At 41.2% G+C, this 17,448-nt stretch overlaps 1 protein-coding gene across 8 annotated transcripts in view; it reads left to right on the forward strand.

The window, feature by feature from the left end:
• The window catches only part of KIF3B (kinesin family member 3B), a 44,879-nt gene that overhangs the window by 10,521 nt on the left and 16,910 nt on the right, over positions 1-17,448 (forward strand). For 5 of the 8 annotated variants that reach the window (XR_013365146.1, XR_013365147.1, XM_077872681.1 and 2 more), the window contains exon 2: positions 14,059-15,526. Coding sequence is in view for 6 of the 8 variants with exons in the window: in XM_077872681.1 (XP_077728807.1) it covers positions 14,123-15,526 (1,404 nt within the window). In the remaining 2 variants the exon portion in view is untranslated. Of the gene's footprint in view, positions 1-9,241; positions 9,353-9,470; positions 9,492-10,597; positions 10,716-14,058; positions 15,527-17,448 lie in introns of those variants that run through there. The other 3 variants (XM_077872683.1, XM_077872685.1, XM_077872684.1) reach the window with 3 other exon arrangements.

Genomic DNA, 17,448 nt, shown 5'->3' on the forward strand with positions numbered 1-17,448 from the left:
CTAGAATTTAGTAACGTTGTATGTCCTTATATTTATTTTCATAGTTACCTTCTATTTACAGCAAGTGATACTGATTTTTTATTCATGAAGTGATAAGTTTCTTTTAAAAATAAATTTGGATTAAAAGAAAGATTTAAAGAAAAACCTTGAGTAAATAATAATACAGGTGGTGCATGGAGTTGGTAAAAAAAAAAAAAAAATGTGAAGAGGCAACCCAACGACTGATATCTTGGGCTGTGTGGAAAAAAGGGCCATGAACTTTGGAGCCAGGTAGACCTGGTTTCTGCGTATTTTGCCACTTATTAACTTGGTATGTCATGTTACTTCCCTCTCCCCATCTCAGGATTTTTCTCCTCTAAATTTTTCTCCTCTAAAGCACCTCCTGTGGGCCAGGCACTGTAATGCTTGTCTCTTCTGATCCTCACACAACCCCAAGCAGCAGGGTATTGGTGGTCTTCTCGTTTTACAGATGAGCAAATAGACTGAGAAAGGTGGAGGAACTTGTGCAGAGCCCCAGAGCTCAGGAGGGTAGAATTGGGATGGGGTAACTGGAAGGGCACTAAGGAGGGCACTTGATGGGATGAGCACTCAGTGTCATACTATATGTTGGCAAATTGAATTTAAATTAAAAAAAAAAATGGTTTTCAATCTTAGGTGTCCCTGAATCTTTAGTCGAGACCACCTCCCTCTTTAAAATGTAGATTTTGTGCTGGCTCTCTACCCAGTTGAAAGGCAGTCTGATTAAAATGAGAAGTCATTAAGGGAAGCCTGGATGGCTCAAAAGGTTAATAAGCCTCTGACTCCTTTTTTTTTTTTTTTTAAGCCTCTGACTCTTGATTTTGTCTCAGGTCTTGATCTTAGGGTCCTGGGATCGAGCGCAGAGTCTACTTGAGATGTGTTTTCTCCTTTTCCTTCTGCTCCTCCCCTTGTTCATGTGCGCACGGCGCGCACGCTCTCTCTCTCATAAATAAATAAATAAATAAATAAATAAATAAATAAATAAATAAATAAATCTTTTCTAAGATGAAAAATAAATAAATAAATATTTTTAAAAAAATGAAAAGTCATTGAGTAGAATACACCTATGTTCACTACAGCATTATTCAGAATAGCCAGGAGGTGGTAGTAGTTCAGATGTCCATGCACACACAGGTCAGTAGATTTAAAAAATGTGGCATATACATACAATAGGATATTATTTAGCCTTAAAAAACAAGGCAATCTTGTTCCATGCTACAATAGGGAGGTGGAGTGGTAGTTTCCAGGGGCTGGGGAGAGGGGGAAATGGGGAGTTTTTGTTTGATAGGTATAGAGTTTCAGTCTGGCAAGATGAAAAAGTTCTAGAGATCTGTTGCACAACAATGTGGATGTAATTGACACTACTGAACTGTACACTTAAAAATGGTTAAGAGGTACATTTTATATGAGTGTGGGTTTTTTAAAAGTAAGAAAAAAGAAAAGTAGAAAAAAGAAAAGAAAAAAAAGAAAAAAAGTAGAGAAAAGAAAAAGAAAAAAGAAAAGAAAAAAAAAAGCTGTTGGTCAGAAGGCATTTTTTTTTTTTCATTTTGAGAAATTTTAAGCATACATAAAAATAGAATAGTATAATGAACCATGAACCCATTACCCACCTCTAGCAGTTATCAGCACATGGCACTTCTGTTCTACCAATAACCTCCCATCCAACCCGCCCCACTCTGGTTTATTGTGATCCCAGACAGCACAGAACTTTATCTGAAAGCACTTTTATATGTATGCCTAAAAGTAGGAACTTTCTTTAAAAAAAAAAACACCATCTGGGATCCCTGGGTGGCTCAGCGGTTTAGCGCCTGCCTTTGGCCCAGGGTGTGATCCTGGAGCCCTGGGATGGAGTCCCACGTTGGGCTCCCGGCATGGAGCCTGCTTCTCCCTCCTCCTGTGTCTCTGCCTCTCTCTCTTTCTATGTCTATCATAAATAAATGAATAAATAAATCTTTAAAAAAAAAACCAAAACACCATCTTCACACCTAAAAAAAGTAATAATAATTCTTTAACGTCATCTAATATCCAGTGTTCAAATGCCGTTGGTTGTTTCATACATTTTGTAATAGTTGGTTCATATGAATCAAGTTCCAAAAAGGGCCCCAGTCAAGCACCAAGTGTTATATTTGGTTGATTTTAAGTGTCTTACATCAACAGAGTGTACATTTTTAGCAGAGAAACATCTTTGTTTCTTTCCTGGCTTAGTACATGCAATGAGAAGTCCCTGGCAGGAAGGCTTTTCCAGCTTCATAGCCTCGTGGTGGTTATGAGTGTAAGTTCTATATGTTAAGTGGGTATAGACAACAGGGTGCACTGGTATTGGGGGGATTAGTGAGACAGTGGGGAAAGGGAGCAAGATGGCACCCTCTATCAAAAAGGAACATGTATAGCTTTACACCTCTGGGAATGGATCCTGCTAACTACTCCTCCCTGTAGTTAAAGGTCTATGTTCAGGATATTCACTGTAGCATTGTTTATAGTACCAGAAGACCAGAAACCATGAAAAAATCCCTTAGTAGCAAAATAATCAAATACATTATAAATTTATTTTATTTTATTTTAAGTAAACCCTACACCACTGTGGGGCTGGAACTCTTGACCCTGAGATCAAGAGTTGCATGCTCTGCTGACTCAGCCAGTCAGGTGCCCCATCAAATATGTTATAAAGCAACTACACCATGACATCTGGGCAGCTGTTTAAAGGAGGAGGTGGTACAGAGTTTGCCTCAATGATCTATAAAGTAAGATGGAGAATGTTACATAGTATACTTCCACTTTATTTTTAAAAAGGGGGGGAAGAAAAAATGGTGGGAGAACAATACAGATACATTAATGCTTGCAAATGCATTGAGTATCTCCCCAAGGCGTAGGAAGAATATTACTTGTTTATTGTATACTTACCTGTACAGCTTGAATTGTTTTAATCTATGCATATATTGATGCAGACATATATATGTGTGTATTAAGAATAAGTTCATATGGGCAGCCTGGTGGCTCAGCGGTTTAGCACTGCCTTCAGCCCAGGGCCTAATCCTGGGAACCCAGGATCGAGTCCCGTGTCGGGCTCCCTGCATGGAGCCTGCTTCTCCCTCTGCCTGTGTCTCTCATGAATAAATAAATAAATAAATAACTCTTAAAAAAATAAAGAATAACTTCATATGTAGGTCTTTAAATAAGATAAGCCTAGATTTGAATCCTGACTGTTCTACTTAATTATTGTGAGACCTTGAGCAAAAAATTTCTCTGAACCTCCCATTCTTATTTTTAAAATAAGGCTAATACTATGGCTCCTAAAGTGATTTTGAGGATTAGATTAGGAATAAACATGAAACTCTTGCTAAACTATGAGTTGTGACTATTAAATACAACAAAACCCCAAACCTACACTGATTCTAATGAGAAGTATCCTCTAGATTTTTTTTTAAGATTTTTATTTATTTATTCACAAGAGATACAGAGAGAGAGGCAGAGAGAGAGAGAGAGAGAGAGAGGCAGAGACACAGGCAGAGGGAGAAGCAGGCTCCATGCAGGGAGCCTGACATGGGACTTGATCCTGGGTCTCCAGGATCACACCCTGGGCTGCAGGTGGCACTAAACCGCTGAGCCACCAGGGCTGCCTATCCTCTAGATTTGAATATATTTTTATGAATGTCTCACAATTGGATTACACCCCCCCTCAAATAAAAAGAAAAAGGATTTTTCCCCCATCTTTCCCCCCCCTCGATCAATGCTTTCTTTGTTTGCCTGTTTGGGTTATCATCCCTCGTGCCCATTTGAATTCAGGGCAGGAATTTATTTGTTCATGTTTCTTGTATGTGACCTTTGTAGGTTTCTCTCCAGATAAGTAGACTGTCTTCCTAAGATACTTAACCTGAAATCAAGGTGCTAGACATTTTTCCCCCAAAGAAAAAATAGCTTTGGGACGCCTGGGTGGCTCAGTGGTTGAGCATCTGCCTTCGGATCAGGGTGTGATCCTGGAGTCCCGGGATCAAATTCCACATTGGGGTCCCTGCATGGAGCCTGCTCCTCCCTCTGCCTGTGTTTTTGCCTCCCTCTCTGTCTCTCTCATGAATAAATAAATAAAATCTTAAAAAAAAAATAGCTTTATTGCTGTCCTCCCACTTGATTATAAGAAACAAAATATATGCACCTATCAAAAAGGCCAGAGAAAGAAAAAAAAATCACTTGCAAGCTCACTCCCTAGATCAATGTTGTTTGCATTCTATGAGTGTTCATTACACATCTTATGCTAGGCTAAGCACTGAGCATTTATTAGTTTATGTAATCCATAGACTATTTCTTTAAGGTACGTGTTATTTTTAAAAATATTTTATTTATTTATTCATGAAAATCACACAGAGAGAGGCAGAGACCTAGGCAGAGGGAGAAGCAGGCCCCCCACAAAAAGCCCTGAGCTGAAGACAGACACTCAACTGCTAAGCCACTGAGGTGTCCCAAGATAGGTGTCATTAACTGCATTTTATGTAAGAAACTATGAATTATGTAACTTTCTCAAGATTTTGTAGCTAAGGGATCCCTGGGTGACGCAGCGGTTTAACGCCTGCCTTTGGCCCAGGGCGCGATCCTGGAGACCCGGGATCGAATCCCACGTCGGGCTCCCGGTGCATGGAGCCTGCTTCTCCCTCTGCCTGTGTCTCTGCCTCTCTCTCTCTCTCTCTCTCTGTGTGCCTATCATAAATAAATAAAAAATAAAAAAAATTAAAAAAAAAGATTTTGTAGCTAAGTGGCAGTGCAGAAATTCAAACCGTCTTGTTGAACACTAAAGTTCATGCTTTTAACCCTGACTTTACACTCTTTACTCCACATCTTTCTCTGCACATGTGCATGTCCACATGTAAACATAAATCACATCATAATAACTCTTCTGTTTGGTAGTCTGCTTTTTTTCACTCAGCAAAATGTCATGAACATCTTCCTATAAGTAAATACCTAGAGGTGTATTGTCATTTTAGTGATTGCATAATTTCCCACTGTAGAGATGTATCTTAACCAATCCTTTATTGATGAGTATTTAGGTGGTTAGAGATGGTACTGTAAATCATTATAGACATATATGTACATCTTGCACATATATTCGGTTATTGATATCCTTAAAATAATTCTAAAAAATGGGAGTGGCTGTTTCCAGGGATTATAACATTTTGAGTATTACATTTCAATGGATTGATCAAGATATTGATTACTCAATTCTTCTCAAATAGTCTATGCCAGTTTGAGAAGCTACGGCTCTCATATGTACCATATGTATATATGTACCATAAGGGACAGTTTACAGGATTTTAGACAGTTTGCACAACTGTCTGGCTATAAACATTGCCTGTAATAACAACAGACTATATTTAATTAGTCTAGTATTTTGACATCTTTGCTTTAAATGCTTTTAGGGCTGAGGCTACCTAACAGGCCACAATGACATTAGAATGTTAAAGATGCCATTACCATCGACCTCATGGAAGCTCTTTTATGACACTTAACCATAAAGTTGAGATAAGTACTTTTACTTCTAGGGCCCTTTGTTCATCAAGTAAAACATTTTTTCCTTTTTTTTTTTTTAAAGTTACTTATTTATTTTTATAAGTAATCTCTACACCCAGTGTGGGGCTCAGACTCATGATCCCGAGATCAAGAGTCACACGCTCCGACTGAGCCAGCCAGGCATCCCAAAGCATTTTTATTACCTTATATTTATGGTGATCCGTGAAACTAGATAGATGAAAAGAAGAAAAGGATGAATTTTAACATCTGGATATTAGTTTACTAATTAATTTCACAAGATTTTTCCATTTCATTTTCCCCCTAATTTTATTTTTCTGATCACACAATATATTCCCACGACTTAAAACTCAAGAGGTCCAAGGGGTATACATGCAAAGTCTCCCTCCTACTCTTGGCCCTCACCAGACAGCTCTTTCCCTACAGGCAACTGGTATTGGTATCTGGCTCATGAATATCCCTTCAAATATATTTTATGCATATATGAGCAAATATAGAAGTGTTCCCTCAACACAAATCTATGTCCTTTTTAAAGTTCTGCAGGGCAATGATGTTATTTTTCAAAAGGAGATGAATAATCTTGCTTTAAAAATTATGTAACTCACATTTTGATAACTGGCCATTATGGGAACAAGAGGCCTAGAATTGGACTTGCTCTCTAGGGGTAGTTCAGGGATTGCAAATAAGGAGTCATAGTACTTCAACCCAATTAGCGGCCATTGTGAGAGAGTGGTGTTGATGGTGATGAGGTGGATACACAGTAGAAGCAGCTGCTTCCCCTGAGAGAAACTTGCACAGGGAGTTGTTTTGGGCTAGTTAATAGGGAGTTGCTTTATCTTCTTGCCTGAGAGTTGCAGTGTTTTTTCAGATGGCCCATGTGATCTGTGGCTTTAGCTGCCTTCCAGATACTCTGAGTCCTTGAACTTCAGGCCAGGCGGTTGGCAGGTGGTTGCCTGGTATGATCTTAGAGGACACTGTGTTGGAATGCATTGATTAAAGATGCATTAGTATGCACTCTGCGCCTGCAGATTGCTCCTCCTTGCAGGGGTGTTTCTGGTGAATTGCCAGACCTTTATTTTTTCCCATTTGAAGATACCACATGCTCATGAAAGAATATTTGGAAAATACAGGATTGTTGAGGAAGCAGGGGAAATCACCTATAGTCCCATCATCCAAAATGGACCACTGTTGATGTTTTCATGTGTCTTATTTTTAGAAAATTGTGATTGTATGCATTCAACTTTGTAAACTGCTTTATGATAAGCATTTTCCATGTCATTATAGAACCTTGGTAAATGTCATTTAAAAAGATGGGCTAGGGCAGCCCTGGTGGCTCAGCGGTTTAGCGCCGCCTTCAGTCCAGGGTGTGATCCTGGAGACCCTGGATCAAGTCCCACGTCGGGCTCCCTGCATGGAGCCTGCTTCTCCCTCTGCCTCTCTCTCTCTCTGTCTCTCTCTCTCTGTGTCTCTATGAATAAATAAATAAAATCTTAAAAAAAAATAAAAAGATGGGCTAGCATGGCGAGCCTTTCTAATCAGATCATATGTACATGAATTTGGTTATAGATAGAGATGCCTATAGGAGCCAGGCAGGAAGTACAAATGGGCAAAGCATGCCAGGAGTGAGACAGTAGGGAGCAGGTTTGGGGAGGATTGGAGAGGTCAGGTCCTCCAAAGAGGCAGCTGTTTCTCAGCTCCCGTTGCTGCCAGTTAGGGCATGGGCCAGCGGTTGTCAGATATTACCATTCTTTAAGAAAAGCAAAAAACTTTGTTTCTTAAAATGTAAAATTGGGCAGCCCTGGTGGCTCAGCGATTTAGCGCCTGCCTTTAGCCCAGGGTGTGATCCGAGACCTGGGATCGAGTCCCACATTGGGCTCCCTGCATGGAGCCTGCTTCTCCCTCTGCCTGTGTTTCTGCCTCTCTCTCTCTGTCTCTGTGTGCGTGTGTCTCTAATAAATAAATAAATAAATAAAATCTTTAAAAAAAATAAATAAAATGTAAAATTGGTAGGTTTTTGTTTTTGAGAAAATTTTGAACATTCAGAGAATATGAGAAACAATCAGAATTGACAGCTGTTTACATTTTCTCTTACTTTCTTCAAACCTCTTTTCCCTGTTTTTGTTTTGTTTTGTTTTTTAAGTATACTTTACTCCCAATGTGGGGTTCAAACTCGCAATTGTGAGATTAAGAGCCGCATGCTCCACCAACTAAGCCAGCCAGGTGTACCTCCCTGTTTGTTTGCTTTTTTTTTTTTTAAATAGAAATGATAAAATATTACAGATAAAAGTGAAATATCCTTCCCATTTTTTTAAAAAGATTTTATTTATTCATAAGAGACACAGAAAAAAAAAATAAGAGACACAGAGAGAGAGGCAGAGACACAGACAGAGGGAGAAGCAGGCTCCATGAAGAGAGCCCAACATGGAACTCCATCCCAGGTCTCCAGGATTACGCCCTGGGCCAAAGGCAGGCGCCAACCTGCTGAGCCACCTGGGCTGCCTAATCCTTCCCATTTTTAATCCCATTCTCCACCTCTCCCTCTCCCCAGTTTGGGCAGCTGCTATCATAAGTTGTTTTGTATCTTTCTATCCCATTTTTTAATACTTACATATAAGTAAATGCAACTCCACGGGCACCATATTTATAAATTTTTAATCATAATTATCACTCTGCACTTGCTTTTTCATTCAGCCTGTTTATTTATCCATGTAAATATGTATGTCTAATTCAAAGTTGGCAGACTTTTTCTATAAAAGATTAGGCAGTAAATATTTTAGGTTTTGTGAGCCAGACTGTCTCTGTTACAGCTACTCAACTCTGCCATTTTATAACTAGTGCAGCCATAGATAATATGTAATATGTAAACAAAGGGGTATGACTATGTTCCAATAAAATTATATTTACAAAAACAGACTGTGGGCTGCATTTGGCCCATGGGCTATAGTTTGCTGACCCCTGCTCTAATTTATTCCTTTTACCTACTGAATTGTATAGTGTCTATGATATGATTTTGCCATATGTTATCTTTCAATTCCCCTGCAAATAGATTTTTAAATTTTTTTAAAGATTTATTTATTCATTAGAGATGGAGAGACACAGAGGCAGAGGGAGAAGCAGGCTCCATGCAGGGACCCGATGTGGGACTCAATCCCGAGGCTCTGGGATCACGCCCTGAGCCGAAGGCAGACGCTCAATCGCTGAGCCACCCAGGCATCCCTGAAAATAGATATTTAGGTTGTTTCCAGTTTTTCTATTTTAACATGCTGCTGGAAGCATCCTTGTCCATGTTTCCTTGTGTACATGCGTGAAGGTTTTTCACTAAGACATACATGTAAATACAAGTGGAATTTCTGAGCTTTTTTTTTTAAAGATTTTATTTATTTAGTCATGAGAGACACAGGGAGAGAGAGACAGAGGCAGAGACACAGGCAGAGGGAGAAGCAGGCTCCACGCAGGAAGCCTGACGTGGGACTCCATCCCGGGTCTCCAGGATCACAACCTGGGCTGAAGGCAGTGCTAAACTGCTGAGCCACCTGGGCTGCTCTGAGATTTTTTTTTTTTTTTAAACAAATAAAATGGTCCAAATAAAATATTTCAGGTAGAATGTGATGAGTTTGTGACTTCTGTCCCAGAATTTTTATAGGAAGCCAATAGTTAGTAAGAATCCAATCCACACCTGGTTCTAGAATTTGAGGTAAGACTCCGTGACAACTAGCAAAGGTAAAGGTGCATTAATCCAAATATAAGAGCTGGAGAATGATCTGGAAGAGTGTCATTGCCATGAGAAATGTGTAACTGATTTCCTCAGTGGACAAAAGAGGTGAAGTTGGGGAGAAACTCGGTTTTTCATGTGTAGTGGCCAAACAGTGGTTGTTGGAATGACAGGTTCTAACAGAAAAGGTATTCAGGATGAAGGTGACGAGCTGCTGACCTGTGGTTGCTTTTTTCCTGGCAATACTGTGAGTTCCTTTAAAGATTTATCACTGTAATTAGACCCGCTAGAAGGAGAGTAAGGAAGGTAATAAAGTAAAGAAAGAGTGTCAGGGCATCCTTCCAAGAAAACCCTCTCCTTTGAGGAGGACCCAGAGCAAGTTTTTAAGCCCTGGTGGCAGGAAATTAAATTAGCCCATCTTCCTGAAGCACTACGTCAATAATACATGACTAGTGCAGTGGAGCTCAGTGAGCTCTGAAAAGAAATGGTGTTCTGTGTTCTGAGTTGAGATTTAATTAAGGGGACGCAGGCTTTGGGAATTCTTTCTTTTTAAAACATTTTAAACATGATTGTAGGTCATTATCATTCCTTTGTTTTTATCGTTTTGGAGAGCTCAAAAAACATACGGTGCCCTAACACAAGCAGCTGAATGTCAAGGTCACCCTGCTGCAGGTTTTTTTTTTTTTAAACAAGCTTGGGGCCTCATTGTTTTGATAGGTAAAAACTGCCTCTTCAGGGGTGTGCAATGCAGAAAAATTGGTCTCTCCACTGACACATTCTCCACTTAACCCCCTCACATTTCTTTCTTTTTTTTTCTTTTAAGTTTTATTTATTTAAGTAATCTCCACCCAAAGTGGGGCTCAAATTCATGACCCTGAGATCAAGAGTTGCAGACTCTACCAGCTGAGCCAGCCAAGCATCCCCTCATTCCCACCCCTTACGTTTCTTACACTGGGTCTAGGACTTTGTGTAAACCATCCCATGCGCAACAGCAGAGGCCTCCCCACAGGAGGCTCAGGGGGCTGGGGTTTGAGCCTGGCACCTGGACAGCTTTTGCAGGTCTCTGCTGACATGGAGGTAGAGATAGGCAAGGGATCGACTGCAGTGGTAGCCTGGGGACCATTGCCCCAGAAAAGAAAGGGAGACACAGTAAACAGACTGGCCATTCTAACATCTCGTTCCTTCTTATCATTAGTTAAAATTGTAATAGCATGTTGAAGGTGAGGAATGAGGGACTCTCTTTTACATGGTTGTCCTTAAATGGCTTGAGCTTCACTTCTAATTGAACACTGATTAGGTATTTGGGTCTCAGTTTAATCGATTTTTTTTAGGATGACAACTACAAACTGAACAAGAGAATAAAAGGACTCACCAATAATCTGGAATGACCCTTTGGCAAGGGTTTTGGATGAATCTGTATCAGTTCATTTTAATCCAGCTTTATATTAGTTCATAAAGTATCTCCACCTTTGTAAGTACCTCTGAGTCTCACAATCATCCATAAGGAAGGAGAATTATCCCTGTTTTACCAATTTTACAGAAAATGGGTTCCAGGAGGGTTAGAGGTCTTCTAGCTCTTTATTCTATATATTTTTTTTTAAAGATGGGTCTTTTTTTTTTTTTTTAAGATTTTTATTTATAGACACACAGAGAGAGGCAGAGACACAGGCAGAGGGAGAGGGAGAAGCAGGCTCCATGCAGGGAGCCCGATGTGGGACTCGATCCCGGGTCTCCAGGATCTGCAGGCGGCGCCAAACCGCTGCGCCACCGGGGCTGCCCTAGCTCTTTATTCTAGACATTATTTTATTACCTATAACAACTAGAGAAGTATAGAAAGTAACTTTTCATGTGTCCATGTGCTTAGCAGCAGCAGGATTTTTAATAAAAGCTTAATGGGGGAATATATTGACTATTTTTATTATCTACAGCACAAAAGCCATAGACTGGCCTATCACTGCCTCTCATTCTCCCATTCCTTTGTTGGCAGGGAATAGGTCACCCTCACAACTAAAAAGAAATTGTTAAAAATAAATAAATAAATAAATAAATAAATAAATAAATAAATAAATAGATAGATAGAAATTGTTAGCACTGTCCTGAGTGTTTATTAAAATTACAAATGCAGGGATCCCTGGGTGGCGCAGCGGTTTAGTGCCTGCCTTTGGCCCAGGGCGCGATCCTGGAGACCCGGGATCGAATCCCACGTCAGGCTCCCGGTGCATGGAGCCTGCTTCTCCCTCTGCCTGTGTCTCTACCTCTCTCTCTCTCTCTGTGACTATCATAAATAAAAAATTAAAAAAAAAAATTACAAATGCATCTATCCTGTGAACCAGCAGTTGTACATTTAGAAATTTATAGGTATATTTTCCCACATGTGAAAGGATGCGGACCTAGTTTTTTTCACAGTAAAATATCAGAAACAGCTTAAGTGCTAAGATTGTGATTAAATTGTGACACTTCCATGCAATGGAATATTTTGCTGCTGTCAAAGAATAAGGTAGCTATATATTTATTGAGGAAACAAATTCCAAGATATGTTGTCTAGTGAGGAAAAGCAATATGCAGGACACTGTGTTATTACTGAGTATAACATTCTATGCTTGTGTTAAAAAGGAGGAGGTAAGTATGTATTAGTACGTATTTGCTTGCTATGCGTGAACTAGCTCAGGAAGATTAAAAATCTAATAATGCTTGCCTCGTGGACAGGGACCTGAGTGGCTAGAGAAGGAGAGGGACTTTTCACTAAAGAGGTCACTGAATTGAGAAGCAGGCAAATTATTTGTTAAAAAACAAAAAATGCCCCACACTGAGGGTTTTAGGAATTTGGGGTCCTCATATGTACCTCTTCTTCACTCTGATCTGCTTGCTTGCTACCCCTTCCCAAAGGACCCATTTAATCATCCTTTCTTCTGCTCCCTGAGTTTTCCAGCACCAAATGAAGTTATCATTTTTGTTTTTACTTAAAAAATTTTTTCTTTTAAAGATTTATTTGTTTATTTTAGGGGTGGGGGAGGACAGAAGGAGAGGAGAGAGATTCTCCAGCAGACTCCGTGCTTAGCACAGAGAGCCCCACATGAGGCTTGATCTCACAACCCTGAGATTACTACCTGAGCTGAAATAAAGAGTCAGTTGCTTAAGACCAACAGCCACACAGGCGCCTCTACTTAAAAAAAAAAAAAAAAAAAAAGGAACACCTATTTTCTTTCTTTCTTTCTTTCTTTCTCCTTTTTTTTTTTTTTTTTTTTTTTTTAGATTTTATTTATTCATGAGACACAGAGAGAGGAGGCAGAGACACAGGCAGAGAGAGAAGCGGGCTCCATGCAGGCAGCCTGACATGGGACTCGATCTGGGGACTCCAGGATCATGCTCTGAGCCAAAGGCAGATGCTCAACCACTGAGCCACCCAGGCGTTCCTAACACCTATTTCTTATTTGAATTCAAGTTGTATTCAATTTGTTGGTTGCATAGGTGCTTTCTGTGTAATGTATTACACCACGTCCTCAATTATTTGCATACATTTTGCACAAGCCATAGTTTATGATTTTAGAATGGAAGAGTCTTGTTGGCACAAGATAGGAAATCCAGACAGTACAAATGAGTGTACTGTGACATTTTCTCTCTCTTGACCTGAGAATCCTCTAGGCCCACAGTTTCCCTGCTGAGACTGCCACTGGTACCACTTTTATATGCATACTTCTAATAATATTGTTTTGCATATCAAACATAAACATATATGCATATATTCCCCAGCTTACGCACCATGCTTTTTTTTTTTTTTTTAAATTCTGAGCTTTGGCTTCACCAGCTTTTTTTTTTTTTTTAAAGATTTTATTTATTTATTCATAGAGACACAGAGAGAGAGAGAGGCAGAAACACAGGCAGAGGGAGAAGCAGGCTTCATACAGGGAACCCGATGCGGGACTCGATCCCGGGTCTCCAGGATCACACCCTGGGCTGCAGGCGGCGCTAAACTGCTGCGCCACCGGGGCTGCCCCACGCACCATGTTAACAGTACTATACACCCTGTTCCTCATCTACTTTTTTCATGTAGCAGTATATCTTAATATAGGGTTACATTTATTTATTTTTATTTTTTAAAAGATTTCAGAGAGCGCGCAAGCATGTGAGTACAAGCAGAGGGAGTGGCAGGCAGAGGCAGAGGGAGAAGCAGGCTCCTTGCAAAGCAGAGAGCCAGACTCGGGGCTCAATCCCAGAACCCTGGGATCATGACCTGAGCCTAAGGCAGATGCTTCGCTGACTGAGCCACCCAGGCACCCTGAGGGTTACAATTAGACTAGCAAGCACATTCTTTTCAGTAAATGCACAGGATTCCACTATGTATGTGTTTTTACATATATATTTAATTTATTCAGTCAAGCCCCTCTTGATGGGAATTGGGGTGGTCCACAGTCTGTTGCTACCACAAATGATGCCACACAAGTATCCTTCTATCTGTTGGATAAATTCTTAGAAATACAAATGCTACATCAAAAGGTATTGCTAGATAGTTCCACATTGCTCCCTGAAGAGGTTGTAGTAGTTCAACAGGACATCAGGCTATCCAGGCTTTTACAAGATTTCTAGCTGCTGCAACCTGGAATCTAAGATAAAGTATCAGTCAAAGGGAGGACAAGCTCGTTTACACTACTGGTGGACTAAAGTTTTTACTTTTCCCACTGAAGCTCATTAAGATCCTGTGAAGAAATACAGTGTGTATTACAGTAAATGTAGCTGTCAGAAGGTTAGCAAGATGAAGGTGACAGTCCTCAGTAACAACTGTACTGTCCTTACTTACTTTTGCTTTTTTTTTTTAGGACCTTAGCATCCTGAGACATTTTGGATTCTTAGCCCTCAAGGTTGACCCGGTCAGAGTTCATCATGTCAAAGTTAAAAAGCTCAGAGTCAGTCAGGGTGGTGGTTCGCTGTCGGCCCATGAATGGCAAGGAAAAGGCTGCTTCATATGATAAGGTGGTGGATGTGGATGTGAAGCTGGGGCAGGTGTCAGTGAAGAACCCCAAAGGAGTGGCCCATGAAATGCCCAAGACCTTCACCTTTGATGCAGTGTATGACTGGAATGCCAAGCAGTTTGAACTCTATGATGAGACGTTCCGACCACTTGTGGACTCTGTCCTGCAGGGTTTCAATGGGACGATTTTTGCCTATGGACAAACTGGGACTGGGAAAACCTACACGATGGAAGGAGTCCGTGGTGACCCTGAGAAAAGAGGAGTTATCCCTAACTCATTTGACCACATCTTCACCCATATCTCTCGATCCCAGAATCAACAGTACCTTGTCAGGGCTTCTTACTTAGAGATCTACCAGGAAGAGATCCGAGATCTGCTCTCAAAGGATCAGACCAAAAGGCTTGAGCTCAAAGAGAGGCCTGACACTGGAGTGTATGTGAAAGACCTGTCCTCCTTTGTCACCAAGAGTGTGAAGGAAATAGAACATGTGATGAACGTGGGGAACCAGAACCGCTCGGTTGGTGCTACCAACATGAACGAGCACAGCTCACGCTCTCATGCAATTTTTGTGATCACCATTGAGTGCAGTGAGGTGGGCCTTGATGGAGAAAATCATATCCGTGTAGGGAAATTGAACCTTGTGGATCTCGCTGGCAGCGAACGGCAAGCCAAGACTGGTGCACAAGGAGAGAGACTCAAGGAAGCGACCAAGATCAATCTGTCCCTCTCAGCCTTAGGTAATGTCATCTCTGCCCTGGTGGATGGGAAAAGCACTCACATTCCTTATCGGGACTCAAAGCTGACCAGGCTCCTCCAAGATTCTCTTGGTGGCAATGCTAAAACTGTGATGGTAGCCAACGTGGGACCTGCCTCGTACAATGTAGAAGAGACTCTGACCACTCTGAGATATGCCAACCGTGCCAAAAACATTAAGAACAAGCCAAGGGTCAATGAGGACCCAAAAGATGCCCTCCTTCGAGAATTCCAGGAAGAGATTGCTCGGCTCAAGGCCCAGCTGGAAAAACGGTCCATTGGCAGGAGGAAGAGGCGAGAGAAGCGGAGGGAAGGTGGTGGCAGTGGTGGGGGCGGGGAGGAGGAGGAGGAGGAGGGAGAAGAGGGTGAGGAGGAAGGGGATGATAAGGATGATTACTGGCGGGAACAGCAAGAAAAACTGGAGATTGAGAAGCGGGCCATTGTAGAGGACCACAGCTTGGTTGCAGAGGAGAAGATGAGGCTGCTGAAGGAGAAGGAGAAGAAGATGGAGGACCTGCGGCGGGAGAAGGATGCTGCTGAGATGCTGGGTGCCAAAATCAAGGTACCACACCCTTCCCCAGGCCCTTTCTTTTGGTGCTTTCTGTTTTATCAAAAAAATGGCACGAGGGATGATGTTCCTTTCAAGTATTACATTCCCAACAGCTCCATGGGGTCCAGTGTCCAGTAAACATGTCAAGTTGACATAAAAATCATTTCTTCAAGTTTATACTGAACCTGTAGGAGGAATAATGTTTACCTACAGGCAAGGTGTAAAAAGCAGCAACAACACCGACGCCCATGGGTCCCCCAGCCAGTGTGAGAAGTACGATGTAATCCATATCTTAATAAGCTCTTTGTGCCTCCCTCCCCCACAGGGTAGCCCTTGTTTTGGATTTGATGCTTATTGTTTCCTGACTTTTCTTTATAGTTTTTTCATATATGTCTATGTCTCTAGAAAAAGACAGTTTTCATTTCACATCATTTTGTACCTCTTTATAAATGGAATCTCACTGCTGCGGTTTGCTTGATCAACTTTATGTAATGAGATTTGTCCATATTGATGCTTGTTGCTGTGACTCATTCATTATTACTGCTCTGAGAAGTGTGTGGTATTCCATTCTCCTCATAGTGGGTTATTTCCATTTTTTTGTTATGGGTGTTTTTGTGCTTGGCTCCAAGAGAACATATATATGAGCAAGAATTTCTTACCTGGTGCCATTAGGTCCTTGGGTACATGCAGCCCAATTTTATTAGATAATCAAAAGTTGTTTTTGGCCATGTGAATTGAAGCTTCTACACAGTGTGAACTCTGATTGCTCCTTGTCCTTAACCACCACTTGTGACTATCCGCCTTAATTTTCTCTTTCTTTCTTTCTTTCTTTCTTTCTTTCTTTCTTTCTTTCTTTCTTTCTTTCTTTCTTTCCTTCCTTCCTTCCTTCCTTCCTTCCTTCCTTTCTTCTTTCTTTCTTTCTTTCTTTCTTTCTTCCTTCCTTCCTTCCTTCCTTCCTTCCTTCCTTCCTTCCTTCCTTTCTTTCTTTCTTTCTTTCTTTCTTTCTTTCTTTCTTTCTTTCTCTTTCTTTTCTTGATTTTATTTATTTATTTGAGAGACAGAGACAGCAGCAGAGAGCACAAGTGGGGAAGAGAGGGAGAAGCAGGCTCCCCGCTGAGCAGGGAGCTCACTGTGGGACTCAATCCCATGACCCAAGCTGAAGGCAGACACTTAACTGACTGAGCCCCCCAGGTGCCCTTGCCTTAATTTTCCTATGTCTGATGTATATAAAATGGCATCTCATGTTGAGGTTTTGTGCATGTCTGTTTGAACTCACCACCCTGAGATCAAGACCTGAGTTGAGATCGAGAGTCAGATGCTTAACTGACTGAGCCATCCAGGCATCCCTCATTGTGATTCTAATATGCAGTGCCCCAACCATACAAGATACAGAACAATTCCATCACCCCCCAAATGCTCCTTTATAGTCAACCCCCTCCCTCAACTTCCAACCCCTGTGAGACAGTGGCTGACTAACATTCTAGAGTGTGGAGACTCCTGTATATTTTCCTTCTGGTGCCAGTATGCTATTCTATCAGGTGTCTGGACTCGGGGCTGCCACAGGACTTTACTGGCAGAGGAGAGGACAGAGCTAGCCCTGGAAATCTGAGGATGACTGCTGCCTGACCACAAGCCAGAACGGCTCTGAGGTTTTGGGTTATTTCCTAGTGAATTTATATGAACTCTGATTTCAACTCTCAAATGTATCCTTGTTTATTAATTTAAAAATGACCAGTGAGTTCTTTGTTGCCTCCCCTTTCCCCACTGTATGAAGCTGTCCTTTATCTGTGACTCCATAGTAGCTCTTTCACAGAGCCAGTTTCTATATTACTTCAGAGGCAGGAGTCCTTTCCAGAGCTTTAAAGACCTGATGTGAAAATGGAGTCCTATACAACACAATTAGGAGATCACTTTGTTCCAGCGAGGGGCTTATT

Source organism: Canis aureus, chromosome 26 (genome assembly GCF_053574225.1).
Source record: "Canis aureus isolate CA01 chromosome 26, VMU_Caureus_v.1.0, whole genome shotgun sequence".
Lineage (NCBI taxonomy): Eukaryota > Metazoa > Chordata > Mammalia > Carnivora > Canidae > Canis > Canis aureus.